General features: G+C 47.2%; 1 protein-coding gene across 10 annotated transcripts in view; it reads left to right on the top strand.

The window, feature by feature from the left end:
* The window catches only part of IRAG1 (inositol 1,4,5-triphosphate receptor associated 1), a 142,218-nt gene that overhangs the window by 80,454 nt on the left and 33,841 nt on the right, over window positions 1-27,923 (top strand). For 6 of the 10 annotated variants that reach the window (XM_070491091.1, XM_014844181.3, XM_070491096.1 and 3 more), the window contains 9 exons: window positions 1,382-1,482; window positions 2,584-2,654; window positions 4,844-5,017; window positions 6,090-6,167; window positions 6,943-6,995; window positions 7,199-7,246; window positions 8,468-9,085; window positions 11,289-11,367; window positions 23,343-23,466. In XM_070491091.1, coding sequence (XP_070347192.1) covers window positions 1,382-1,482; window positions 2,584-2,654; window positions 4,844-5,017; window positions 6,090-6,167; window positions 6,943-6,995; window positions 7,199-7,246; window positions 8,468-9,085; window positions 11,289-11,367; window positions 23,343-23,466 — 1,346 coding nt within the window. The remainder of the gene's footprint in view (window positions 1-1,381; window positions 1,483-2,583; window positions 2,655-4,843; window positions 5,018-6,089; window positions 6,168-6,942; window positions 6,996-7,198; window positions 7,247-8,467; window positions 9,086-11,288; window positions 11,368-23,342; window positions 23,467-27,923) is intronic. The other 4 variants (XM_070491095.1, XM_014844182.3, XM_070491093.1 and 1 more) reach the window with 2 other exon arrangements.

Genomic DNA, 27,923 nt, shown 5'->3' with positions numbered 1-27,923 from the left:
CTGGGAGGAACTGATTTCACTAAAAGTTGTAGGATTTAGGAAGTCCAGCCAGCACTGTACGGGACCCATTTAACAACAAGGAATAATGTGAAAAAGGGAGAGGGCCTCCTCCTCACTTCACAAGGAACCAACACCTGCATACTGAGGGCTCTGCGAGGGCAGCCCTCAGGCCACGGCTACAGTGGAGCCAGTAGAGGTAAAAATACTTAAAGCCTGGCAGCTCCAGAAGGACGTGGCCCCCAGAGAAAGTGGCAATGGGATGAAGGGCACCCACTGCTCTGAAGCTGCCGGAGACCACGCCAACAGTGGGAGGTGGTGTGACCTGCTCCGGAGCACAAGGAGACAGGCCTTCGGCACGTGATGGTAGCGTGTGCACAGACAGCCCTGGTGACACATTCCAGTAAACAGGGCAGAGTAGAAGAGAAGAAAATGATGAAGGAACATATGAGAGAACCCCAGAGAGTCTCCCAGGCACAGCCATAAATAATTCTGAGAAGGAAATACTGTAACAGCCAAAGAACCAGAGACACGATGTATGACCGTTAGCTGGTCCCATTTTTACCCCAGTCCGTTTCGATGAGGGAAACACAGGCTGACGCACATCTTTCTGGGTCTTGTTGTGTCTCCTACGTTGCTTTTATTTCATTCATTCATTCACTCACCCAAGAAGTATTTATTTTATTCCGGATATGGTTTTGCAACTCACACAGCCGTCAGCAGCATAGGAGTATAACAATTTCACTACAACTTCACCAACCTAGGATATAACAACTCTTTCGCTTTGACTATTAGTAGTTTTGTTTTGTTTTGTTTACTAGTTGTGAAATAATACCTCCAAAACCTAAGGACTGGCTAATAGCTTTTGTTCTAATTTCAGAAATGTGTTGTTTATTTAGACAAACATTTTTACAAAGTTGCAAAAATTAAACTGCATTACCCATCGAGCAAATCCCTTTTATTGAAATGTCACAATTACCCAAGTGTAGGCGTGTCACTGAATATCAGGTACGTGTGGGTGACACCACCTTTTCTCCTGGCCCCTCCATCCTTCCCCAGCCGGGCTGGTCACAGCCTGAGGGCTCGGCAGCGCTCTCTCCTAGATTGTCAGTGAGCACAAACTAAAGGGTGGCTTAGAGGTTCCCTAATCTTAGGGAATGAAAAGTGGACCGTGTTAAGCTCGGGAATTATGCCTACTGGGGAATGAAAGAGAAACTGCTTATCTTTTTTTTCCCCTAAATAATCCAAATTAACTGCATTTGTCCCCTTATCAGGATGGCTCTGAGTGTCATGCTGCTAGAATGGTTGTTCCAGCTCCAGTTTTCCTGGAAGCTTCCACCATCCCAAGCCTAACTCCACCTGTATCTTTGTTCTAACCCGCCAGGGCTCTCCCACGGCAGGAATATCTTGCAGCCCACCTGCCATTGTCCTGACTGGGGATGCCACTTCACCAGAAGAAGAAACTGACAAAAACCTGGCCAACAGGTACATCCCATGTGCCTGACCTTTGCTCTGTGAGGAACAATATTTCTTAGAACATGGGGATTAAACAGCTATATTTTTTACAAATCTTTTCTTCTTTCTTGGGTCATTTTATCGATGAGAGTACAATCAAGTAGTTTTTGAAAACAGGAGAGAGAGGTTGGGATTTTTCCCTTATCTTTCTCTCCTCCTCTCCTAGATTATTTTTTCTCTCCTAGATTTGTCTCTTTGCGCCCTGCTAGCCTTTAAGAAAAGCACAAATCGTAGCAGAGGTGTTTCCTGTAATAACTGACCAGATATTTGCAAACAGACCTGAAAGATGTGAGTCTTTGACTGTAGAATCCTGCCCCTGGCCAAAGGGGGTCCTGTGTGGAAGACGGTGGATCCCACGGGAGGGACACTGGCTCTCCTGTGACAGGACGTCCCTGCCTCCGTTCTACACAGCACTAGCTCATGCATTGGTCCAGCTGGAATGAGATTGTCTAACTACAAGTTTCAAAGAGTTACAAAAATAATTCTCCTGCAAATATATAGTGAGCATGTATCAAACATTTATTTAATTTGTTAATGGGGGACCCATCAGGATAACAAAGCCAGTTCAAAGGAAAATACAAGGGAGGAAAAGAATGTTGGAATAAAACTGCTAATTTAGACATAAAATACGTTAGTGCTCTACAAGGCAATGAAACCGTATTATTTTTCTCTTTTCTCCCAAACAGAAATCTTCTGCATTTCTACCAGAAAACAATTAGTTATATTTTATGAGTTTTCTACAAGTTAGATGTTCACTGAGTCCGAGCCCTAATAAATATTGGACAGTCAAAGTTACATCTCCTTAGGGCAGTGATTTGAAAACTTCAGCATGCATCAAAATCACTTGCAAGGGTTGTTCGATCAGAGATGGCTGGGCCCCACCCCCAGACTTTCTGATCCAGTAGGTCTGGGTGGAGCCTGAGAATTTGCATTTCTAACAAGTGCCCAAGTTTGACAAGCTTGTAAGATGATGCTGTCATGTGACTTTGAACGAATATACAGGCATCTGTTCGCCTATTTCCAAGCCGTGGACAAATTTTCTTGACAAGACGGCTCTGTTCTGTCTTTCAGAGCTCCCAGTCCCCACAGGAGGCTTTCTCACCGACACTTGAAGGTTTCCACTGCTTCGCTGACTTCTGTGGGTAAGGGCTAGGCCAATTTATCCTATTTCTGCAGCCAAAGATAGGGGTCCAGCTGAAGGAGTATTTGAGGAGGAAGACTGAGGTCTGGCAGCTTGGCCAGGCCGGGCCCCTTGCCCTCTCCTGTCCTCGGGCAGGCCCATCCCTACAAGGCCAGCAGGACAAAGTTGATCAGCCCCTCTGTGTTTGAGCCCAGAAAAAGTGTGATATCTTATTTCAATTTCTTTTGGTAAAAAGACAAGACCAGGGTATGAAGAAGATGAGGAAGTCACAGAGAGACAGAACAGCTGAGTGAGGCTCCATTCTGGGGCTCAGGGGCAGAGCCCTCTGCCTTCTGCTAGAAAGACCCACATCCAGGTAGGCACGTGCCCGAGTGCAAGGCTGGCTGCTCCAACCACCTGCTCGTTCCCTACATGGTCTCTCAGGGCCTCCTCTGGGCCATCAGAACATAGCTATGATACAGACTCGGTCTTGCCTTCAGGTGGCTCAGAGTCTATGAGGAGACTGAGAAGTGAACAGATAGAATCAGGACACCGTATTGTAGGGACTTTCACAGAAGATTTGGGAAAACTGGGGCAGGAAGGAGTCTAATTCTCTCTGGGGAGGGGGAAGTTTGGGTAGGTATTCCAGAGGAGAGAGTATATGAGTTGTGCCTTAGAGTGTTGGACAGATAGACAAGAGGGAGGGAAGGCATTCCAGGAGGAGGAAGCGATGTGGTGGGGGAGCAGGAACCATAACAGCAACTAAATGCTCTGCTGTGTGTATTAGTTAGGACTCTTTCAAATGATAGAAACCCAACTCAAACTAGCTTACACCAAAAAACTAAAAATACATAAAAGCCAGGGCTTGTGGTTTCAGGTAGTGCTGGAACCAGGTGCTCATGCTGGGCCATTAGCAATCGTCCCATCCCATCTCTTGGGTCTCCTTTCTGTGTGTTAGCTTTCTTCTTGGCAAACGGCTACCAGCAGCTCCAGGCTTGCATCCTATCAGTGGAAAGAGAGTTCCTTTGCCCCATATACCCAACGCAATTCCCAGGATTGCCTCTCCTTGGCCTCCGATGGCCGTCCCTGAGCCAATCACTGTGGCCAGGGGAATTGAACTCATTGATTGGTCAAGGCTGGTACACGGTCCTACACCTGGCACTGGGGTGAGGTGGCCGATGGATGGAAGCTCTTTCCTGACTAACATAATTGAGACTCGGAGGGGTTTCACCCAATGCAAACAGAGGAGCTATGACCAGAAGAAGGGGGAATGGAGGCTGGGGAGGCGTAATGGGAGCTGTTCACCATCCAGGGGCTGGAGGGGAGGGGCCTCAGGAGGAGCATGCCAGGTCAGCAGATTGGCTTTTGTCACACTGGGGACCATGAGGAATCCCAATGAGGTGAGGCAGGAGAACGGCATGGTCAGACATGGCTCCTAGGAGGGTCACTTTGACAGGCAGTGGAGGATGGGAGGGAGGGGATCGCCGGGAGGTGGGGGACCTAGGAGGTGGCTGATGTGATTGTGCAGGTAAGAGCTAATGAGCAAGAATGCGGACAGGGAGACAGTTCCAGAGATATTTATGAGGTCAATGCCAGGACTTGATGATTGTTTGGTTGGACGTGGGGGGACTAAGGAAGAGGGAGTGGGGAGTGACTCCCATGTTTCTGAGCAGCTGAGTGGAAGGTGGTGTCGTTCACTCAGAGAACACTGCTGGAGAAGGGGCAGTTTTGGGAAATGATGGAGGTAAATGATGGGAGTGGAGGGAAGAAGGGAGAGAAGGTGGCCATGGGACCGCATCTTCGGCCCGTGATCTTTGGAGTACTCCCTCGTCCACACACGTTAAGCTCGCTAGCTTGTTGAAGAAATGGAGACTTGAAGGAAGAGCACACCAGGGGAGCAGGTAGCACGGGGCGGGGACTCCTGATGGCCTTCCCTGCGGGTGGAGTTTAGGACACGCCTGGGAACCCGACGTGATTTCATGAGCATTTGTGACAGAGGACCTGCCACAGCCACAGACGACAAGCCAGAGGGGCGAGGCCTGCTGAGGAACCCCATTCATCCCCACACAGCCCTCTCTCTGGCCCTGTGTCGGCTGAGGTTGGCTGGCCGGGTCCCCTCCTGGCAGCATCCCGGCGAGGGTGAGGAGGCAGGGCCTCTGGGCCATGCTGGAGGACTCTGTGACTCTCACCCTGAGCTCGCCTCCTCTGCAGACCCTGCAGGGCATGTCATCGACCTGGTAAATGACCAGCTGCCCGACATCAGCATCTCAGAGGAGGACAAGAAGAAAAACCTGGCGCTGCTAGAAGAAGCCAAGTCAGTGAGTGAGCGATTCCTGACTCGCCGTGGGAGGAAGTCCAGGAGCAGCCCCGGAGACTCCCCAGCAGGTAAGACGCATAGGTGGCCCCGCTGAGCCCCTCCGAGGTGTGGTGGGGGTGGGAGGGCCAGGCCCCAGGTGCACTGGGAACCCTGCTTCCGAGCAGAGCGGTGGCCTCTGATTCACCTGCCCCCAGGCCCCTGGGCCCTGGGAGGACCGAGCTTTATGGAGACGATCCTGCGAGGAGAGGGCATCTTGCCCCATTTCAGAAGCTCTAAAATACTGACCCAAGTCTAGCCCAGAAAGCTCCTCTATTTGCTCTTTGGCCCTGTATGTGACCGTTGTATCTTCCTGTTCCGCCAAGAAATGTCAGCCTACATGATACCCATGAACTTAACCTGGGCTCTCCATCCCTGAATCCTGCATGAAGAGAAATCCTCTGGGTGATGCCCGTGGGCCCAGACCCCTGGGTCACCCTGCATGGATGGAGTCTGTGTGACATCCTCACCCTCCCCAGGAGGCCCTCCTCCATCGACACCTCCTCAGTGACGGTTGGAGAGGCCAGCTCTGGGTGGTCTCCAGCTGTGGGCCCTGGGGAGGATCCTAGGCACTGTGGGGAAGTGAAAGTGGTCTTTGGCATCTTTATGGAATTTCTGGATTAGAAAGAAGGTTTTCCTGGGCCCTGAAATCCCCCTGCTCTCCCTTTGGCTAAAGTCACTCTTCTTCCTGAGCAAAAAGTTGGGGCAGGTTTTGGACAAGCCTGAATGTACTTAGGAGGCACAGGGAGCGTTGGAAATTCAGGGCCATCCTGGGAAGTCTAGGAGGTACAGCGTTGAGAGCTGTGCCTGCCAAGCAATGCCAGGTCCTCTGTTTCTAGAAGGTGCTTTGAGGTCAGGCCAAGCAGGCTGAAGAGTGTGACCCCACTTCTCACCCCCCAAATGACCCGAGTGCCCCCTCTGTTGGGCTGGCAGGGGGAGGCACTAGGCTCTGGTAGGAACCTCACATGGCAGTCCAGAGTCAGCCCCTGACCCTGACTCAGGACACCCAGTGCCCAGGGCTCAGAAATACCTGAAAAGATGTCTTTGTTAGGCTGGAGTCCTAAACCTTCAGGAATATTGGTCAATTTGTGTCTGTCTCCACAGCTGTTTCCCCGAACCTCAGCCCCGGAGCTTCTCCTGTGTCCTCTCGGAGCAACTCGCTCACCGTCCCCACTCCGCCTGGTGAGGCCCAACACCCCCGGCACTTCCTACCCTGGCTTCTCCCTCTGGGTGATGGCTCAGTCCCTTCCCTGGCCTGACCAGGACACCTCCCATCTTGCAGGCTTCCCAGTCATGTCCCCTGTTTGGTCCCTGCCCCAGGGGGCTCCCAGCTGGGCCTGGCTGGGCTGCCTCAGAGGAGGGAGCTGTACTTTCTGTGGAGGTTTGAGCTAGTGTGGGGAGACAGGCCCAGCCCAGGATGAGGCAGCCTGGGTGAGAACGGGGGCAAGGTTGCGGGAAGGGGCCTAGGACTGGTGCTGTCTGTCCAGGGAGGACTCAGAGGGAGGTCACCCCAGAACTCCTTTGGAAAGCCCTCTACTGGGGCCACTCTTTGCTTTTGGTTTCTTCCCTTTCATTAGGCTGTGTTCAGGGCCACACCCTCACAAGCAGGGGAAGGGCCAGGGTGCCAGGGAGAGCAGCCTGCCCTTGTCAGAGGTGTGGGCAAGCTCAGGCTCAGGCCGGGCAGCCTGGGTTCAAATCCCAGCACTGACACTTCTCGGCTGTGTGACCTCGATTCCCCTCTGCCTCAGTTTCCTCGAGTGGTTTCTGTGATGATGAAATGAGGGCTCACCACAGAACCTGGCATGTGGGAGGTCCTCGACAAATGGTGGCGTTATAGTGGCTCCCAGGCCTAGGGAGGTAAGAGAGGACATTCTGGGGAGATAGGAGTGTTTTTGCTAAAGGGACAGCTGAGAGTCTGGGGTGCTGGACACCACTCACCTTGTCTGGATTATTCCAGGTTTGGATGTGTGCAGTGGCCCACAGTCCCCTCTGCCTGGAGCCCCACCGCAGGTAACAGGGACCCCATTTGGAGTTTCTATGTCAGCTGGATCCCCTCTTACCCCTTAAACTCCAGAGGCCCTCCATGCCCCAGTGGAGGTGAGGTGCTGGGTGGGGGAGGCATCTACACCATTGCCAGGGGCCTCCTCAAGAGTGATTCAAGAGGAGATGTGGTCTCTTCGCATGGCCCACTGACTCGTGTTTGCTTCTTCCAGCAGAAGGGGAATGAGGCCGAAGTCTCTTCACCTCTCTTTGGCGAGCCTGTGAGTTTGAGCTCTGACCAATTTGGATGATATGGCTGTGGGGGACACAGTGTCCCAGAAGCCTAGGTGGCCCTGGGCAGCCTGCAAGTGGGTGTGCATGAGTGGAGGGTTGAGCTGGGGAAGCTAGCTGGTTCCTCTGCCCTATCATGACTGGAAGTCTGAGGCAGAGGGGGTGAGGAGACAGGGCTCAGTGGGGGGACTGCTATGGTGGTCCTGCTCATAACCCTGTACCCCTACTCAGGCTGCTGGTCGGTGACCAGGGAGGCCATGGGGCCCAGCAACAGCCAGATGAGACTGCTGCTCTTGTCCACTCTAGTGAAAATTCCAGGGACGCTCCAGCCCCTGGTTGGGGTTCTTCCTGGGGACAGCCAGGAAAACCTCATCTTTGCTGATGAGCAATAGGGGGGCCCACACCTGCTCAGAGCAAAGTGGTCAAGGTGGTGTTAAGGGCAGCGTAGAACACATGCTCATCTAGAACTGGGTCTGGGGTAGAGTTCTCTGGAAGAGTTTCAGCACACACACAAGACAGCCACACAAAACCCAGACACAGACCCACACGCCCCTCACAAAGCAGGTTTCCCTTGGGAAATGAAGGAAGAGGGCAGAATCTCACAGCTTCTGAGCAGTACGGTATCACCTTTGCAAGAATCACCTTACCCAACTATCCGTAACCTCTTTTGGATCATGGAACTCTCTGAGAAATTCTTGAAAGCTGTGGGTTCTCTTTCCAGAAAAATACACAGAACATACTCAAACACACATATACATTTGCATGTAATGTCAGAGGGTTCCTAAACCTGATGGGAAATCTGAGTCCCTAATCGTCAAGCCTTGCCAGGCAGAGCCAGGACTAGAATCTGGGGCAACTGATTCAAGGCCAACCCTTTTGACTGTCCCCAAGCTGCCCTCTATTCCACTGTCCTTTTCAGCTCCTGGCCCTTGGGAAGTTCTTGGCAGGTTTTGGATTGCAGGTTCCCTTGCCCTGTCTGTTTTACAAACCTCGGGCTTGTCTGTGGGTCCCCCTTAATGGCTCAGACCTGACTGAGGAGTCTTGTCCTTCCACCTAGCCCACACCCCTACACACACACACACACACACACACACACACACACACGCCCCTGGGCAGAGTCTGTGGGGCCAGAGGCCCCACCACAGAAGTGGTCCCACCCATGTCCTCCCCAACCTGCCTCCAGGGTCCCAGCTCTCCTTTGTGTCTTTCAGAATGTCCCCAAAGGGCTAGCTGACCGGAAGGAGAATGACCAGAGGAAAGTGTCTCAGGGCAGGCTGACTCCTCGCTCTCCCACAGCTGAGAAGTCCAAAGAGATTGCTATAGAACAAAAGGAAAACTTCGACCCCCTTCAGCACCCCGGGGCCGCACCCAAGGGCCCAGCTTCTGGCACAGGCAGTGGAGGGAAGATGGCCCTGAACAGTCCCCAGCCTGGCCCTGCTGAGAGCGAGCTGGGCAAGCCGCTCCTGAAGGCAGCCAGGGAGGGCAACCCTCTGCCCAGAAGTCCAGTCCCTGGCTCTGGAGGGGCAGCTCCCACAGCCCCCCAGGGAAAAGGCACAGCTGGAGAGCCGACAGGGTCCAAGGTTGGCTCCAAAGGCGAGCCACGTCCCCCTGTGTCCCGGCCCCCCTTGCTGCGGGGTGTTTCCTGGGACAGCGGCCCCGAAGAACCTGGTCCCCGGCTACAGAAAGTACTTGCCAAGCTACCACTGGCAGAGGAAGAGAAGCGTTTTGCAGGCAAAGCTGGCAGCAAGCTGGCCAAGGCACCTGGACTCAAAGACTTTCAGATACAAGTGCAGCCCGTGCGGATGCAGAAGCTGACCAAGCTCCGTGAGGTGGGTTCCTGGGGGCCGGCTGGGGGGTGTGCACTCCAGGTCCCTCCAGGGCTGAAGACCTCTGGGCTAAGGCTGGGCCCTGGGGCAGGGCAGCTCTGGCCAGGCTGGGGACTTGCAGGGCCCTAAACTTCCCCATCCTGAGCTGTCAGGCCCACTGTGCAGCTGCTTCTTCATAAACACCAGTTTCAGGTGCTTTCGCACCACTTACCAGGGCGAGGTCGGTCTGGGATAGAGTTGCCACACAAAGCCACATTTCAAGGGGAAGGTGGGTACGTGGAAGGACACATGGGCCCTCAGTCCTGGGCTGTGTTTTTCCCCTCCAGCCAGAGCTGGTAGCTTATAAACAGAAGCCCTTGATGGAGCGCCTTGTCCTGCCTGGGACTGGGCTAGGCAAGGATGGACTTTGTAACACAGGAAGCTTTCCTTCCTGATGCCTCTTAACAAAGGGCCTCCAATCCACCCACAGTGTAACAATGGCCATGAGGGGCTGCTCCCCCATGGTGAACTTCTTGCAACATCCATGATGTCCCCAGCTTTCATTGGCCATCAAACCAGGCACAGTGGTCTCTCAGGGGGCTGCCACCCTATGCAAGGGGTGACTGGGGGCTACCCAGAGATGTAGGGGATTGAGGCAAAAGGTTTGAGGCAAAGAGATTAACAGGACAAAGGAATCTTCAGTCCATTCTGTGACCCAGAAGGTCACAGACAGAGGCAGCCGGGACCCCACAGGGTGGTACTTGGCGCCCTGACAGCTGGAGCTGGACAAGGCTCTCTTGGCTCCTCTACAGAGGGAACATGGGACAGGGAAGGAAATGAGGCACCTGAGAACATCAGGGGCAAGTGAGGGGGTTTCTGTGCTCACAGGGACACACTCTGATGCTGGCCACAGTCTTGTTCAGAAATCTTCCACGATGCTCTGAGCTGATGGCTTGGGGAGCTGGGGCCTGGCTGCTGGTAGCATTTTACAGAAAACCCCACACAGCCAGGAAGACCTCACTAACTAGTGGATCAGCACAGGGCCTGGAGGGGCTGCCCATGGTGAGCCAGAGTCCCAGATCTCTGGGGACAGTGGCACCAAAGGGCCAGAGAGCCAGGCATTGGCCTTTGTGGGCGTCTGGGCATCAGGGGCCAGGCCTAGGCAGCAGGCCACCCCCACACCCCTACAAGTTTATCTCTACAGCAAAGAAAGTCACAGAGAGCCTGGAGGCCCCATGCCACTGACCACTGCCCTGGCAGCTGAGCACCCGCACCCCAATCCAGTGTGCCGAGGGCTGCTTCGCTGTGGGCCTCTGGCTTGCTAAGGAAACAGGTCAAGGGCCCTGGTCTTGACTTCCATTTGGGCCAGAGCACCCTCTGCTGGCTCCTTCCTTTCCTTCTTTACTTAGGGGGCAAACCATTCCAGTGGCCTCTGCCAGGTGGAAGACAAAACCCCCTTAATAAGCACAAGACACAAGGGGCAAGGGGCTGAGTCAGGCATTTCCACTTGGGGCCACTGGTCTGGTGCTGATGGACTCGGAACAGGTATGAGCCTGCCTGTGCCACACACCTGCAGTCTGCTTCCCCACCTCTCCCCCAGGGCCTGCTGAGGCCTCAGGCAGGGGGCGGCTGCTGGGCCTGCCCCCTCGATGCAGCGATTCTCAGGCCTCGTTGGTCTGGAGAGCTTAACAACTGAAGAGGTGCCATAACAGGCCACTGAGGATCTGGGGCCGGGGGAGGCCACAACTCACTGCCCAGAACAACAGGGCAGGAAGCTCCAGCCAGCTCAGAGCGCAGCCATATCACCAAAGATGGTTTCCAGCAGCAGCTCCATTCACACCCAGGGGACCTTCCTGTCCCCAGAGCCCTGGGCTCTGCTTCTGTTCGTCCTCCAGCCCTCTACAGCCCTCTGCCGCATGTGGCTGAGCAGCTCATTGGCCCCGAGGCCCACAGGCGTATTTAAAAAGCCAGCCATGCCAAGGCCAGTTTTAACCCAAGGAATGTGGCACCAATGGTGGAGCGTCAAGTACCTTTATGGGCTGGGAGACGAACTGTCTTCTGGCTGCCCCTCAGATGCCACCACGGCATGACTGTCCACCCACCTTTGAGGCTGCCCCTGTTGTCTCCTACATGAGGCTGAGTGGTCACAGAGCTGTAGACAAAATCAAGAGAAGAGTTCAGCCTAAGGTTGTCATCTGAAGCGTTGTCTTTCTCTTTTCCTAAAAAGGAGCACATCCTGCTAAGAAATCAGAACTTAGTGGGGCTCAAGCTTCCAGAACTTAGTGAAGCCGCTGAACAGGAAAAAGGTAGGTGGGGTCCGGGGCACACTGTCTTCAGGCCAGGGCTGGATACACTGGATACACTTCGCCAGATCACAGAGAGTGACCTGTAAACATTAGACTTCCTGGCAGGGCCTTTGTCCTGGTGTGTGGGCCAGACCTAGAGTAGGCTCACGGTAAATATTTGCAGATGAATGAGTGAATCCGATCGTGTTTCCTGCCCACTCAGAGAACCCCTCAACTTGTCTCCCTCCAACCAGCCCCCCTTCCAGACCCGGCCAGCCCTTCCTGAGCCTTGTTGGCACCTCGTGGGTCTGAAGGGTGACCCAGGCCTGAACTTTTGACACTTCCTTTTCCTTTTCCTCTCACACCCAGGAAGCCTCCCAAATAGATAAGTTCCTCTTTTCAAGACATCAGAGTCATCTCTTGCTTCCAATCTGCTGTCACCACAAAGTCCAGACCCAACCCTTCCCTCCCAGTGCGTGCAAGTCCCCACCCACCCACCCTGCCAGCCTCATCTTCCAAATCAAGACTTTGGGTACCCCCCTCCCTCACCCCCGTCTCCTGGCTCACCCCTTGTGACGGCTCGCACCACCTGTGGTCAGTCTCGGCGTAGAAGCTTCTGCTTGAGGACTGTTGTGGGCGAGTCCAGGGGGCCACCAACCGTGCTGGAAGCCTATGGTCCCACACTTAGTAACTGACACCTACCTATTCAACATTAATAAGAGGATTCCCAGAAGCAAAATTTCCAATGTTTTTAAATTCCTTCTTTAGAGGAAATCTTTGGGAAAAAAATATTACATACTTCTCTGCTTTTAATTTTTAATTTGTTTATTAAAGCAGATTCAAAACATTAGGAAAAGATTTATCTCAAAATTTCACCCACAATCCTATAAATTCTGAAAAAGCAACAATTTTTATTCTGTCTAGTATTTACCCCTATTTCTCCTTTTTTCACAGTTGATTTGATGGTATCTATATAACTTCTTGTTTCTACTTTTTTTTAAACGTAGGTTATTTCATAACTATTCCATATATTTTGACTTGTCCTCATATTTATCATCGAATCAGTACACAGTATCCTTTTGTGTTAATGTATCTATTGTTGGATATTTGAGATGTTTGTAGTTCTTTTAACTGATTAACAACCCAACTATAAACAACTTTGTACTTGTAGTTTTTTTCTTTCTTCCTTTAATTCTCTGCCTTGGGATAAATTCTCAGGCTTGAGATTTACTGAGTCAAAGTGTATAAATATTTGCATTTACCAAATTGCTTTCAATGCACAATGCTACCTGCAAAGACCTGGGGAGGAGTCTTTCTGCCAAGAGCTACCAGCAAGGGACTGGACTTTGCTTTTGCTCCTTATTGGCCAGAATATAGTAAGAACCAGATAATCAACAATAATAACAATTATGGTGTATTATTATCATTAATGTGAAATGCCATTTCATGATTACTTCAATTAATTTGCTAGCAACCAAGCTCAAACTTAAAATTTTAAAATATTTATGTATTTGCTTTTCCTTATTGGGTGAATTAGCTACTCATTTCTTCACCCATGTGTCCATTTGGGTCTTGGGTTTTTTGTTGGTTTATATTATTAGTAATATATGTAAACTCTGTAGATATTAACCCTTCATTGGCAGCATTTTTCTCCATACTTTGTATCAGTTTTTGTTTTCTAACAAGTTTTGTGTTATCTTAGAGAAATCATAAAGTTTTTACATAAGCACTTTTAGCTATCTTTTCCTTCAAGAAGTCTTTCATTATTTCAATCATTATAAAAATATTACTTCTCTTGAATTGGGATAGCAACTCTATTTTCTACCAGTTTATCTATACTTTGATTTATTTTGCTAATACCTCTTGAAATTTCTTTTAAGATACAGGGATTTGAAGATTTAAGATCCTATTACCTCAATAATATTTTCATAGTGTTTATTTCTCGTTGTTTTGTGGCTTAGAAAATCATCTGCTCCATTCTTTTTGATACAAACCAAAGACTCCTTCTGGGCCCGTGAGTCTGTCTTATTCTGCTCACCATTTTCATTACTTGTGCCTTATAGCACGCTCTAGCGGGCGGTGAGGTCACTTCTCTCTCATCACTCTTCTTTTTCAGAATATTCATTATATTTTAGATACAAAGATTCAGTGCAAAATAGTGGAAAACAACAGGATGAGCAGTTGGGAGATTTGAGTCTGTGTCCCAGTGCCGACACCAGTTACCAGAGTCTCTAAACACGTTCCTCAGCCTCTGCGGGTCTCTGTTCCCCCTGGGACTAGATGACCTCGGAAGTCCCTTAACTCGAACCTATGATTCAAGGATTCCGGGTCCTTTCCGGTTTGCCTCTCACCTACCTCTTTCTCTAAGTGAAATTTAGACCATTTCACACAACATTTTAATTGTGATTGCTCTCAAGCTACACATCGGATTCAGAAGAACTGTCCTAGCTTTGTTTGTTTTACAGTTTATAGGTTTTTAAATTATTTAATTTGCAGGCATTTAGTTCTCATTCAGGCACATGGTTTGTTCCTCTATTAACTTAGATATTCCTTTCTTTTTCCTCTAAAATATTTAAGGTTCTTTGTACAGGTCTCCCTTAGTTCTTATTGGGGCCCATTCTACATGATTTATATTTTTGATTATTTATGAAGAAGATTGTTTTTCGCTAGATTTTTCTAGCTGACAATTAGTAGCATAGACAAACACTGCTTAGTATTATATGTGTTTCTTGTGTAATGGTACTGTTAACAAATGGTAAAGCGATTACTATAGTGATCAACTAGCATGATTACTGTAACTGGAGGGATTGCTTTGTCCCCGGTACTGGGCTAGGCATTTGACAATATTCCATTTAATGCTCACAACAACCCTGGAAGATGGACCATATTATACCTATTTTACAAATGAGGAAATTATAACATTATACTAAAATTACAAATGAGGCTCGGGAAGGTTAAGTTCACAGGGTTATTAATTGTTGAAGCCAGGATTGGAACCTGGTTGTGTCTAACTCCAAGGGCTCTTGACCATTTTGCAGAATGTCTTTCTTTTTCAAATTTACAAGCTGTTTCTTAATTTAATCAAATTCACTATTTATCTTAGTTGTGTGCTTGTGTATGTGTGTGTACTTCTCTTGTGTATCTGGATATGTTTTATTACTTTGGCCACGTTCTCTAGTATGAAAATGGCAATAAGAAGAGTACTCACCTTGTACCTGTTTTTAACTGAATTGTTCTTTGTGTTTTTTTCTTTCAAGGATCACATTGTGTCTGATTATTAAATAGATGCAGTACTTTAATTCTTTATCATTTTATATTTATATTTATATGATTACAAAATAGAAAAAGATATAATATGTAACAAAATATAAAATATAAAAGTATATTAACATGAAATTTTATATTTTATATTTTTATTTTAAGGAAATATTCTCTTCCGAGTTTCAAGATCTGTGTTGAATTTTATCAAATTGCTTTGGATGTCTATTGAAAGAATAATGTATATTACATCATTTAATATATTAGTTAATAATTTTCCCTATATAGAAATAAACCCTTGTGGTCCTGGAATAAAACTCATTTGGTCACGGTGTATTTTCTTTTATATGTACTATCAAATTCTATATATCAATATGTCTTTTAAAGTATTCTGCAAACTTCCTGCATTAGTTGAGATGATAAAATCTAAGTTGCTATGACATAGAGGCGCCAAAGCGTGACAGCCTATGGGCGAGAGAAGATTGTTTCACACTCGAGTAACAATCTCAAGTTGAGCTGGCAGGTCAGCAGGTGACTCTGCTCTAGGTGATCATTCAGGGATCCTGGTTTCTTCTCTGTCATCATTTTGCCACCCCCTGAGGTGTTATACTTGTCTGCATGGTCGGAGCTGGATCATGGGCAAATCCGTATCCTGGTTTGTGGAAAAAAGAAAGAGTGGAAATCAAGAGCAGGCATTTCTTTAAATAAGTAGGGTGGGAGTTGCATACATCTTTTCAGCTCCTGTATCCTTGGTGATGACCTAGTTGTGTGGCCATACCTAGCAGCAAGGGAAGCTGGGGAATCTCATCACTAGTGGGCCACAGGCCACGTGCCCAGATTAAACTCTACTCACATTGAAGGAGGGGAGGACAGATTTTGGTGAATGACCAGGTGCCTCTGTTAGATTGTCATTTTTACATAACAATATACTTTACTTTCTTATTTAATGCATATGGAATTTTTATTTTTTAACGGCTTTGTAGTATTCCATGGTATGAGAAACTACATAGTTTCACCCATCTCTTATTTGTTAATATTTAGGCTGTTTCTACTTTTTCTCTAAAGAATGTTATCATAAATATTCTCCTAGATGTATCTTTATAGAAATGCATATGTTTTTTCATGGGATTGTGTCTTAGAAGTAAAATCGCTTGATCAAAGGTATTTACATTTAAATATATATACATACTCCCAGATTAACTTACCAAAAAAACCCAATTTAGACATCCACTACCTCCAGCAACACTCCGCTATCCAAAACTAATAGGGAACAAGAAGGATCTTGAAGTAAGATTATCAGATTAATGAACTTGCCTCCTATAAACATCAATTTTTAAAAAGAAAATTAACCATGGGGGGTTGTTCAGTAAATGCACCCTCCCTCCCATTTTCTCTCATTTCCAGGATCTGAGTGGTTAAGAGTTCAAGCTTCACCACTGACCTGCATAGCCTGGGGCAAGTTCTTAGTCTCTGGATGCTCAGTTTGCTCATCTATAACATGGGGATGATAATAGTACCTTCTTCACTGAGCTGATGTAATGTTTTTATGTGATACTGGTCTTTATTCCAGCGGGAACCTGGCACACATTTTAATTCTATCATTGAGTTTGTAGAACTCTATCGTGACAGCTAAGTGGGATGTTGTACTCTGTGTATGTGTTTGACTGATTATCTGTAGAGTTGTGACATCCTTTTCCTACATTCTAAAAGCCCCATCAAAGAGCCTCGTACTCTCCTGTATCCAGGACAAAAAGTTTGGGGAGCCCTCACTGGGAGTGGGAGAGGCTGGCCCTTTAACAGGCTCTGAATACAACCCTGCGTGTGAGCTCATGGGGAAAACTCGCCTCTTGTGATGATTGTTGGCTGTTCCTTTGGGAGATGGGGAAGATCCTTATCAGAACATTCTGGAGTCTTAAGAACGTTGGCTCGCCTTCAGTTTCTGAGGACTGGGAGGCTCTTTTCCCTGCTGCATCTGGTCTCTCCAACAGTCCAACCAGTTCTCTTCACAAGGACCATTTGTAGGATGTTTGGGTCTTGATCACTTGTGGGTCATTTCAAGCCAAAGATGTGAGGCTGCCTGTGGGCCAGTTCCTAGGCTGCATGCTGGGGACGCAGAGATGAAAAAGTCTCCAGCTCTGTGATCAAGGAGATGGCCTCATCCCAGCCATCATTATCCAAGTCCCCTCAGCTATTTCAACAGCCTCCTATCTTGTCCCTCTGCCTGCACTCCTGACCCCTTCACAGAGCTCAATCCACTGTCCACACACAGCCAGAGGAATCTCTGAAATAGAGAGCTGGCTCAGCATCTCCAGAGGTTTCATTCTGCTCTTAGGATAAGCACTAGAATCCTTGGTAGGACCTACAAGGCCCTGTGAGGTTAACTCTGTTCGCCTCCCCAGCATCTTCTAGCCACTCTCCCCTCACTTTCAACATGGTGGCCTTTCTTTAGCAACTCCTTCCTCCTTCTTAGGCTCGGCACATATTCCCTCTACCTAGAATGTTCTTCCTCTTTCTCTTTGCCTAATGCACTCCCATTCAGTCTTTAGATATCTGCTCAAAGGTTACTTTTCTAGGGAAAACTTTTCCAGCACCTCCAACTTCTTCTCCTTTATAAAATCTGTCACAGAATGAAATGGGATGTTTGAGTGTTTCTCTAATTAATCTCTGTGCTCCAGATAATAAGCTCCCAGAGGACAGTGGCATGTCCATTTTGCTCAGCATTGTATCCCTAGCTCCGAGTCCATTGCCTGGGGCACAGCAGGCACTCAATAAGCAGTGAATAAACGAATGAGCTCACCCTGACCTTCTAGGAGAGGAAGCACAAGGGTAGGCAACTCACTACAATACATCTCGTTAAGTCGTTAAGAACCTGAAGTACCTAGGAACGTGGAGGAATAGGCAGGCAGCTCAGTAGTGGTGAATGAGTCAGGACAGGTTTCCAGGAGAAGCAGCCTTGAGCTGAGGAAAAGAAGGGTATCCCAGGCAGAGGGAACAGCAGGAGCAAAGGCATGCAGGTATATTCTAGCACTTGGCATGTTCCAGAACAGAAGGAATCCCGTGTGAACCAAGTATGGGCCATGTGCCCCAGAGGGATGGGCGACAAGGGTGAAGTGTGGGTGGGGATCAGGGAGAGTGAAGACTGTGAGGGCCACTTAATGAGTTTGAACTTCATTCAGGACTCTTGGAAAGCCAGAGAAGCCTTCAGGTAAGGAAGGATCAGGATCAAAACTGAGCTTGAGAATAATCTTCTGGACAGATTATGAAAGCTGGCCTGAAACGAGAGAGGCTGGAGGCAGGGAGACTAGGTAAGGGGGTATGGAAATAGCCTGGTGAGAGGGAATGAGGCTGTAGACAGAGATGGACAGGCGGGCATGTGGGGAGGACAGGTCTGAGAGCTATTTGGAGGTCAGCTTGGCAGGACTTGGTGAGGGGATGGGGTGGAGGGGGAGACCAGGAAGACCGCCAGGTGTCTGTCTGCATGGCCAAGGGGGCGATGGTGCCGTTCACCAAGATTGGGAGCACAGAGGAGGAGCTCACTTGAGAAGGAAGACAGTGAGCTTGGGTTTGGACATGTTGAAAGCCTGTGGGGAACAGCTGGACGCCACAGTCTGACAGACCTGGTTTTGCATCCCATCTCTACCACTACCTTGCTGGGACCCTGGGGAATCTATTTAACTGAGCAGAGCCTCAGTTTCCTGGTTCACAGTTTCCCCAGAAAATGAACTTAGCAATATCTACTTTGCAAGGCTGTTGTAAGAAATGAATGAGAGAGTGTGTCTAATGCATGGCTGACATTCAAAAATGGTGGCTGTTGAAATAGTTTTTATTATCCTGATCCAGGTGGCAATGTCTAGGAAGTGGGTGGGCTTTTGGACCTGGATGTTGGGAGAGGTGTGGGCAGAGGTAGAGATGTGCACTGAGTGGGCTGTCCTTCCAGACACCCCCAGTCTGGGCTCAGAGCCCTCAGCCTCCGGTAGGGAAAAGGCCTCTCTGAGAAGATCTATCTGAAGAAAGTTTATCCCCAACCAGTAGCTTTGGCCTTTATGGGGTAATCCTGGGGCTCAGAGCATCTTTAACCAGAAGCCCCCAAAGTTACTTTTCCAAGATCCTGAGGTTGCCAGAAACAAATGCTTTCATTGGAATGAGCTGGTACAAGCAGATATTTTAAAAATAATTTTACTGCTTTTGTTAAAAATAGCTCGTTCATTACCAAAAAATTTAATTAATAGTGAAAAGTACAAAGAAGAAAGTACAAACAGCTCACACCAAGTATCCCATTCCACACAAACACGGGAGGAGAGAGGGAGGGAGGGGAGATTATGCTGGACTGCTAGATGCACTTTTTTGAAATAAAAAGTATTGAAATTTAATTGAACTTGAATTAAAGTGAAGTGAAACTGTAGGACCTGCTGAATTTTGGTAATTGCTTCCTCCAAAAAAAAGAGATTGGTGTTTAAAATGTATATTATGAAATGCATTAAGGATTTGGAGGCACTGAGCTACTGTTTTTACACGTTTCAAATTTGGGTTACTGACTTCTCGCAGGAAAAGATGAGAATGGCAGCATTTCTTCCCACCTTCACATTTCTTCTTACCTTTCCGTCTCCACCTCTACAAATCATAAAGTATTCTTTTTCTATTGTTAAGGTTACAGTATTTACATTCTATTCTGTAATCATAACTTCCATGGCTGTTTAGCCTTAAACTTATATGTAAAAGGACTTAGTGCTCACCACTAGTCCCTCTACTATGGCTCACCATTCCCAAGTTTATTATTTTGAGTTATGTTTTGTTTAGCTGGATTTCATTATCCAATAGTTTTCCTAGAGGGGCTCAGAGGTGCTATGTTCCCTGAATTCTAGCATGTTTGAAAATGTTATCTTTAGTCTTGAAGGACAACTTGGGTGGTTATAAATTCTGGGTGACTCTTTCCCTCAGAACTTTGTAGATGCTACAGTGTATTCAGCGTTGTTGAGAAGTCTGAGACCAGCTGGTTTCCAGCATCCCTCAACCCTTACCATTCCCTGTAGATGGCTGACTCCTTCTGTGTGGGTAGTTGGGAAATCATTCCTTTATACACATATATGTATTTTTTCTAAGCCTAGTGTGCTCTTTCAATCTGCAAGTTCACCTTTTCCTTCAATTGAGGAGAATTTTTCTTCTATTATGTCTTTAAATTTGTTCTTTGTTGTTTTGTTCACTACTTCAGAGACACCATAATCTGTAGATTTCTCATCAGTGTCTCAGTGGTGGGTCATTATTCCATCTCCGAAGACTTCAATCTTTCTTTCCTTCACCATGCTCATTTACTCATCTCAACCTTCCCCACCCTCCTTACTAATTTAGTTTGAGGGTGTATCTGTTTTATTCCTTCATATTTCCAACATACTGGTTAGTTCTATATTTTTATAATTTCTCACTGAGGTCTGCTATTTTGGTCTCCAATTTATTTCCTTAAATTGTTCTCCTCTTCAATCTGTGTATGATCTTCTCATCTCACCTCGGATTTCCTATTTTCATTTTCTTCAAGTTCTAGTTTCTTCCTGAGTCAAAGCAGTTGTGGTATACATTTTGCACAAAAATGCATTTTTGCTGTGTTTCCTGTATCTTTGTTTCCATCCTGACATCTGTCTCCTGCATGTTTCCTTTCTCCTGTCCTTTATATCTCCTTCCTTCTTTCCTTCCTCTTCTGACGATAATATTTTTGTGTAGTTGCCATGTCATTTGTTTTTATGTTTTTTCTTTTTGATGCAGACATTTCTACCTGGATTTTCTCCTTACCTAGATTATTGTGTAGGCCAATTTTCACGGACTCCTTCTTACCTAACCTGAGATGTCTGTCCTCCTCTGGCACTTAGTCGAGGTCTGAGTATTTTGTGCCTGCCTTGTTACTGCTTGGGTGGTGGGGAAAGGGGAAGTTCAGATGGAGCTGTGGGTAGTGGTGTTTGTCGGATTGGTTTCTGCTCTTTTTAGATAATTTTGTTCATAGTCCAACACTTGAGTTTATTACACCAAAGTAGGGGCATATCTTATTCCTGTGGGTGGGTAGTAGTAAGTTATGGATTATTTCACCCATTCAGGGTAGAATTGTAGAGACAGTATGCCCAGATGTTTATTTTCCAGATTTGACTCAACTATTCCCAGCAGCTACTCTTACCACCCTGCCAGTGACAGGAAGGAAAAGGTAGACAAAAATCCAAGGATTTTGGCCACTATGCCATATCTCATAAGAGGGAGGGACAGCTTCAGTTGGGGCTTTCCACGTGTCTCCCACCACTCACTCCATCACAGGGGCTTATTTTATTTACTTTCTCTCTCGTCTTCCGTTCTGGTAAATCCCTCCATGTTGACCGAAGTAATCAGCTGTGGTATAATACTGGGCAATCATTCTGACTTTCCTCTCCCCTCCTCCTCAGTAAGAAAAGCCAACAGCAGCAGGGGCCCCTTCTCTTGCTGGAGGATTGTTATGGTGGAATAGAGATCCTTCTGCTGCAGACAAACTTTCTGAATCTCCTGCGCAGGCTGCCTGGTCACCGCTCAGTCCACTTCCTTCCCATTCTGTGGTTTTGCACTCTTGGTCAGATTTTTTCCTTTTGCATCTTCCTCTCAGTACTGATTCTTTGAGGGAAGAAGAAAGGGTTATCAAGGGTGGGAGCTCTACATTTGTTTCTAGTAAGTTCTGTCTTTCTTTGGCCATTACTTTTAAAGATTCTTACCTTTTCCTGTATTTGAGAGTTGCTGGTATATTTTTGGTTGGTTTTAAAATTTTTTATTGTTATTGTTAGTCTGGTTGAGTTGAGGAGGAGGATGGCCAGTTCTGGGATCCACCCGTTCTGGGGTCACTCTTCAGAGAGCCAGGTTAGCAGGGCTAGAAGCCCTAACTAGTTGCTTTTGGCGGGGAGTGGGGGGTACATTGCACAACCTAGGGGACTTTTCTAGGCAAAATCCCCTGGTATCACTTTTAGTTGATTATTAGATCTCAGCTGGTTCAGTCAATCCTATAGATTTCTCAGGATCCCACTGCTTAATTCTCTCTCTGCTGGGTGCAGTGTAGATACACAAAGGTGGAGTGAGGCTGGAGGCCCCACAAGGTTTCCCATCTGTCACACGGAAATGTCAGAGAGCAATAAATACCAGGATAGAACCCAAGAGGTGACAGGTAACTAAGAGAACATCCGGTCCAATCTTATATCCAAAGAAGGATGACTGACTGCCCCATCCCTGACGCATGGCCCTCTGGGGTTTGCTGGGATACCTTGAGTACCTGGAAACTCATGAACGCTGTTCTGTTATTGGAAAGCTCAAAGTGTTCAATGTTTCCTTACCTTGAGTCAAACTATACCTCTTCTTCTCTCTGCATGAGCTCTCAGGGTGAGGCTTCTCATTCACGTGACTCCCAATCTTAGCTCCATTTGCATGGCTACCACAACTGTGCCTATAGTCCTGAACTCTGGCCTAGCCTACAATTCTGGAAAATGATTGAGCAGGTTGGAAATCTGCTGGGTCAAAACCCATGAGAGATGGTAAAGCATGCATAACCATAAAGTCCTGCATGCAAATGGAAAGTAACCATTGCATGGGATGAAGATGACCGATTTGGCTTAAGTGAAAGAGATATGAGGCTAAATGTACTGTGAGCCCATGGTAAGGCACAGCAAGTCTGTGCTGCATGAATAACAAACATCAATGCCAGGGACATTTGCCAGTGTCCTCCTTAGCTAAGAGCTTGTTAGAGCACATCAGGGCCTCTGGAACAGCAACAACCAGAAGGCATGCAAGCAGGCGATGAGATCTAGAGGCCATGGCCATAGTGGGCCATGACCAGCAGTCGGGAAAACAGGGCTAGAGCCTGGAGATGGGAAGCTTTGGAGAGGTGCCAAGAGCTGCCTTCAAATAGGAGAAAGATTTATGGGAAACAGAGTATGTGGTTTGTTCTTTCTGCCTTCAGAGCACAGACCCAAAATAGTTTCAGGAGATAACGAAAGGCTTTTCATTGGTTCTGTTGAGTAGGAGGCATCTATTTCTGAGATCTGTAAAAGATCTAACTACCTTAGCTTTACCCTGTTTCTATTCCTATCTATGGAGATACGGAACCAGATGCTGATTTCTAGCAGAGCGATGGTCATAGCTAATGGAAAATCTGCTTCATTAAAAAAAAAAACCACTGAGACGGACTCATCACTTCCAAATGAGGCGATGGGCTCCTCTGGTGCCCCAGGGATGGGCTCATTGAAATAAGCAGCCAGACACAGATGATGGGATTGTTGAATTCATTTGAGGAAGAATAATTGGGCAACAGCCCTCTTGAGAAGCCTGCCAAAGAGAGAGGACTTTTCTAAACATTATAGCCAAAGAGCCAATCAGCTTCTAGTTGCCAGAAACCAACCTCAGACCCCAGACACGAGAGCCTGCTTGCTACTGTGGGGAGCAATGGGAAGAACACAGAATTTTGAGAAGATAGAATTCGGTTGAAGTCTGTCTATGCCATTTACAAGTTCCATGACCTTAAGCAAGTTATTAACCTTGCTGAGTCTTGGTTTACCCACCTGTAAAACAAGATGATAAAGTTCTAGCTCATTGGGTCATTGTGAGGATAAAACAACAATTATAAAGCCCCAGGCATATAACTAGGTTCTTACAAATGTTAAAGCTCTTCCTTACGCCCTGAAGCCAGTTGCCAACAGTACTACTATGATTTCAAACAGACATTTTATAAGTCAAGCACTTTTTTTTTCCAGGGCTCCCTTCTGAACTCTCCCCAGCTACTGAGGAAGAAGAGACAAAGAGTGGCTTGGAGGTCATGCCCAATATTTCTGACATGCTGCTGCGAAAGCTGCGGGTCCACAAGTCTCTCCCTGGAAGGTAAAATCAGGCATGAGCTGCAGAAGACCCTGTATTGGGTGGACCCTGGGTTAGATTCTAGAAAGCTCACAGAGGAGCACCAGCCTTGGAAGGGTCAAAGTCCAACGGTCCAGCCAGGGCTAATACATTCAAAACAAAAAGAATAAGAAAGGGCCAGGTGGGGTAGTTCCAACTCAGAGAGCAGGCGGGGGTCATAGGCGGGCGTGAGGGTCACCAGAGTCTCAGGGTAGCAGAGGGTGGTGGGGTTTGGGCCAGGAGGCATGTTTTCAATCCTGGATCCACCATTAAGCTATACCTGGGAGACTCCAGGTCTGGTATCTGTGTAGCTAGAGATGTGGAACGTTTGGAACCACATGAAGAAGGATGGCTTGGAAAACCTACCAGGTTCTTCCACACATGGGGAGAAAGTGACTTTGCTTCCCAAGTCTCAGCCTCCTCACCTTTACAACTGGGGTCATAGGTACTCTGTGATTGGTGGGCTGCTGCGCTAGCTGAAGGAGACGGTGTCGAGCAAGGACTTAGGACCAGATCAGCACGTGACAGGCCATTGATAACTGGACTGAAAAGTGAACAGTGGGGAGTATAAGGGAGAGAAGAGAGGCTACCAGCTAGCAATAGGGGATTGGCTGGGTCCCTGCAGATGGTGCTCCTGCCAAGCCCAGCAACCCAGAGACTAAACTGTTGCAGGGGAAAGGCCCCTAGGAGCATCAGGCCCCACAGAGCTCCCTGATTTGGGATAAATATGAAAAGAAAACAAGTTTTGCCCAATGGGTGTGATATGTTCAAATTTCAAACTGTAATCACCTAAAACACACAGTCATCAGGGCAATACTCAGGAGACCTAGTGACTAAACCCACATCAGGAAAAGTGCTGGGAACAAGTCAGAGCAGGCTGCATGCACAGCTGGAGAGGGCGTGAGCTGCACCAGTTCACCTGGTGGAAGGCAGAGAGGGGGTCCAGAGGCAGGAAACCGAAGGAGAAGCTCCCCAAGTGCATGGCCGGTTACAGAGATGTTGACGTGCTGTGTGTCTTTTGGTGTTTGTGACAACGAGGGAGATAGGAAAGGAAGATTTTATTTTGTTTGTCTTCAGTGAGGGAAGAGAGAAGCAAAGCAACATGGTGGCAAGCAGCAGAGTCAGGAACTGAACTCAGGGTGGACTGATTCCAGACCTAATGCTTCTGTCTATCCCAGGGGCCTGTCACAGATACCAAAACGATCATCGGTGCTCTTCAGCCTGCAAGGGCGAGGCTGATCACAAGTGTGAGGAGCTTAGTTTTCCTCAGTGAAGTTGAAGTTAATTAGTATGATTAGGGAGCATCTCCAGCTAATTAGATTCCCCCAGCTTCCCCAGCAGAGGGAGACTGAGCTGTTCTATCTTCCATAAGTAAGTGAACAGCTGTAGCTGCCAACCATGAGGCCAGACTAGGCCTGCATGGACCTGCATGGTCAATGAATAAGATCAGCTTCTGAAGCATGAGGCCCAGGCTCTCAGCTTGAGGCCAGTGGCTCTCATGCGTGTGTCAATGGCCACACTGCCTATCCCCAACCTCCCTGCTCCAACCACCAAACCAGCCTCCCTGCTCCTCGCCTCAATAGAGGCTATTTTCAACTTAGGCCGCTGGTTGGGCTCCAAACCCTCTAGCCCTGGTTTGGGGCTTGGGGTAGATGGACAAATTGTCTAAGATATCATCCAACAGAAGAAAGCCGGAGCTTCAAGATTCCTTTCCCCAGCAAAATGTGGGAGGATTACACTTGAGGTTTTTTTTTTTAAAGGTATGGTTTTTTTGGTGAGAAAGATTGGCCCTGAGCTAACATCCATTGCCAATCTTCCTCTTCTTTATTTTCTTTCCCAAAGCCCCAGTACATAGTTGTATGTCCCAGTTGTAGGTCCTTCTAGTTCTGATATGCGGGTCACCACCACAGCATCGCTTGATGAGTGGTGCTAGGTCCATGCCCGGGATCCAAACTGGGGAACCCTGGGCCACCTAAGCGGAGTGCACAAACTTAAGCACTATGCCACGAGGCAGGCCTACACTTGAGTTTGAGTATGAGGAAGAAGTTGGTTTCATGTTCTATGTGGACTGTATAAATCGGGATCAGACCATACTGAAAAGGAGCTCATAGGGTCAGCAAGTTGAATGGGTTCAATGGAAAAACCAGATCTAGAACCCAAATTAGGGACATGGTCAGTGGCTGTTTAACAAGAGTGCAAAGAGGAGATGTCACTGGGTGAGGTAGCCGAGCTCAAGCACCAACAGGAGCAATAAACAGGCATTTAATCAAGAAATATTCATTGAGTGCCTGTTCTGTGCCAGACCTTAGAATGGAGGACAAGCAGACACAGTCCCTGTTCTCATGGCGCTTAAATTCTAGGGGCAGAGACAAATAATATTCAAGTAACCAAATGAATGATTTCAGACAGCAAAGCTGCTAGAATGACCTTGAAATAGGCACATGTACAGAATAACATGGGAACGGAACATTGGGTGGAGTGTGAAGGAAGGCCTCTGAGGTCAAGTAGTAATTAATCCGAGACAAACAAATGACAAAAAGAAGCCATCCAGGCAAAGATTTTGGTGAAGAGATTTTCAGACAAAAAGGTCAATGATTTCAACAAATGTGCTGGAATGACTGGACAGCCACATGAAAAGAGTAAATTGGACCCCTAACTCACACAATACACAAAAATTAACTCAAAATGGATCACAGGCCTACATGTAAGGGCTAATGCTATAAAACTGTTAGAAGAAAATATAGGAGCAAATCTCCATGACCTTGGGTTAGTCTGTGGTTTCTTAGATATGACACCCAAAGCACAAGCAACAAGAGAAAAACAAATTAATGGTATTTCATCAAAATTTAAAACTTTATGGTGCAATCAATACAATCAAGAAAGTGAGAAGACAACCCACAGAATAGGAGAAAATATGTGCAAATCAGGTATCTGATAAGGGACTTGTTTCCAGAATATATAAAGAACTCTTGTAACTCAATAAAAAGGTAACTAATTTTTTTTAGTGGGCAAAGGATTTAAGTTGACATTTCTTCAAAGAATATGTATGAGAGGTCAATAAGCTCATGAAAAGATACTCAACGTCATGAGTCATTAGGGAAATGCAAATCAAAACTGTCATGAGATACCGCTTCACATCCACAGGAATGGTTATAGTAAAAAAGATGAACAGGGGCCAGCCCTGTGACATAATGGTTAAGTTCACGTGCTCAGCTTTGGCAGCCTGGGGTTCACGGGTTCAGATCCCGGGTGCAGACTTACACAGCACGCATCAAGCCATTCTGTGGCAGCATCCCACATACAAGAGAGAGGAAGCTTGGCACAGATGTTAGCTCAGCAACAATCTTCCTCAAGCAAAAAGAGGAAGATTGGCAACAGATATTAGCTCAGGGCCAAACTTCCTCACCAAAAAAAAAAAAAAAAAGGTGGACAATAACAAGTGTTGGTGAGGATGTGAAGGAATTGGAATCCTCAGTAAAATGGTGCAGCCACTTTGGAATGACACTTTGGCAGTTCTTCAAAAAGTTAAACACAGAGTTAGCATATGGCCCAGCAATTCCACTCCTAGGCATATAACAAAGAGAAATGAAAATATATGTCCACACAGAAACTTGTACATTAATTTTCAATAACAGTACTGTTCATAATAGCCAAAACGTGGAAACAAATCATATGTTTTATCTATTGATGAATGTATAAATAAAATGTGATGTATCCATTCGATGGGTATTATTCAGCCATGAAAATATGCTACCACATGGATGAACCTTAAAGACGTTATGGTGAGTGAAAGAAGCCTGTCACAAAAGACCACATGTTGTATGATTCCATTTATATGAAATGTCCAGAATAGGGAAATCCATAGAGACAGAAAGTAGATTAGTGGTTGCCTAGGGCTCGGGATGGGGGTGGAGGGAGATAGAGAGGGACTGCTTATGGGTACAGGGTTTCTGTTTAGAGAGGTCAAAAAAAATTCTAAAATTGACTGTAGTGGTGGCTTGTACAATTCTGTGAATACACTAAAAACTACTGAATTGTAAATTGTAAAAGGGTAAATATTTATGGTATGTGAATTATATTTCAATAAAACTGTCACAAAAGAGAGTGAAAAATAACGGAAGAACAGTAATGCAAAGGCCCTGGGGCCACAATGAGATAAGTGTGTTTGAGGGGTAGAATAGCCCTTGTGGCTAGAGAGTGGCAAGAGGAGAGCCTGGTAGGGACCAGCTCACAGAGCACCCTGGTTTTATTCTAAGACCTATTAAGGGAGTTTGAATTCTGAGGCAGGCAATGCCATCCAGAGTGTCTCCTGGTACATCACCTGCTAGGTGTCTGTCTTTTTGGAGGCCCATGGCTCTGCCCTCTGGCTGCACAGGCCAGTTCACAAGATATAGCTCTCTGCGTCAGGAGCTGGCCATGTCCTGCGGCTTTTTACCTAAATT

Source organism: Equus asinus, chromosome 20 (genome assembly GCF_041296235.1).
Source record: "Equus asinus isolate D_3611 breed Donkey chromosome 20, EquAss-T2T_v2, whole genome shotgun sequence".
NCBI classification, from domain to species: domain Eukaryota; kingdom Metazoa; phylum Chordata; class Mammalia; order Perissodactyla; family Equidae; genus Equus; species Equus asinus.
The sequence above is the reverse complement of the archived record's forward strand: the minus strand, read 5'-3'. Positions and strand labels throughout refer to the sequence as shown.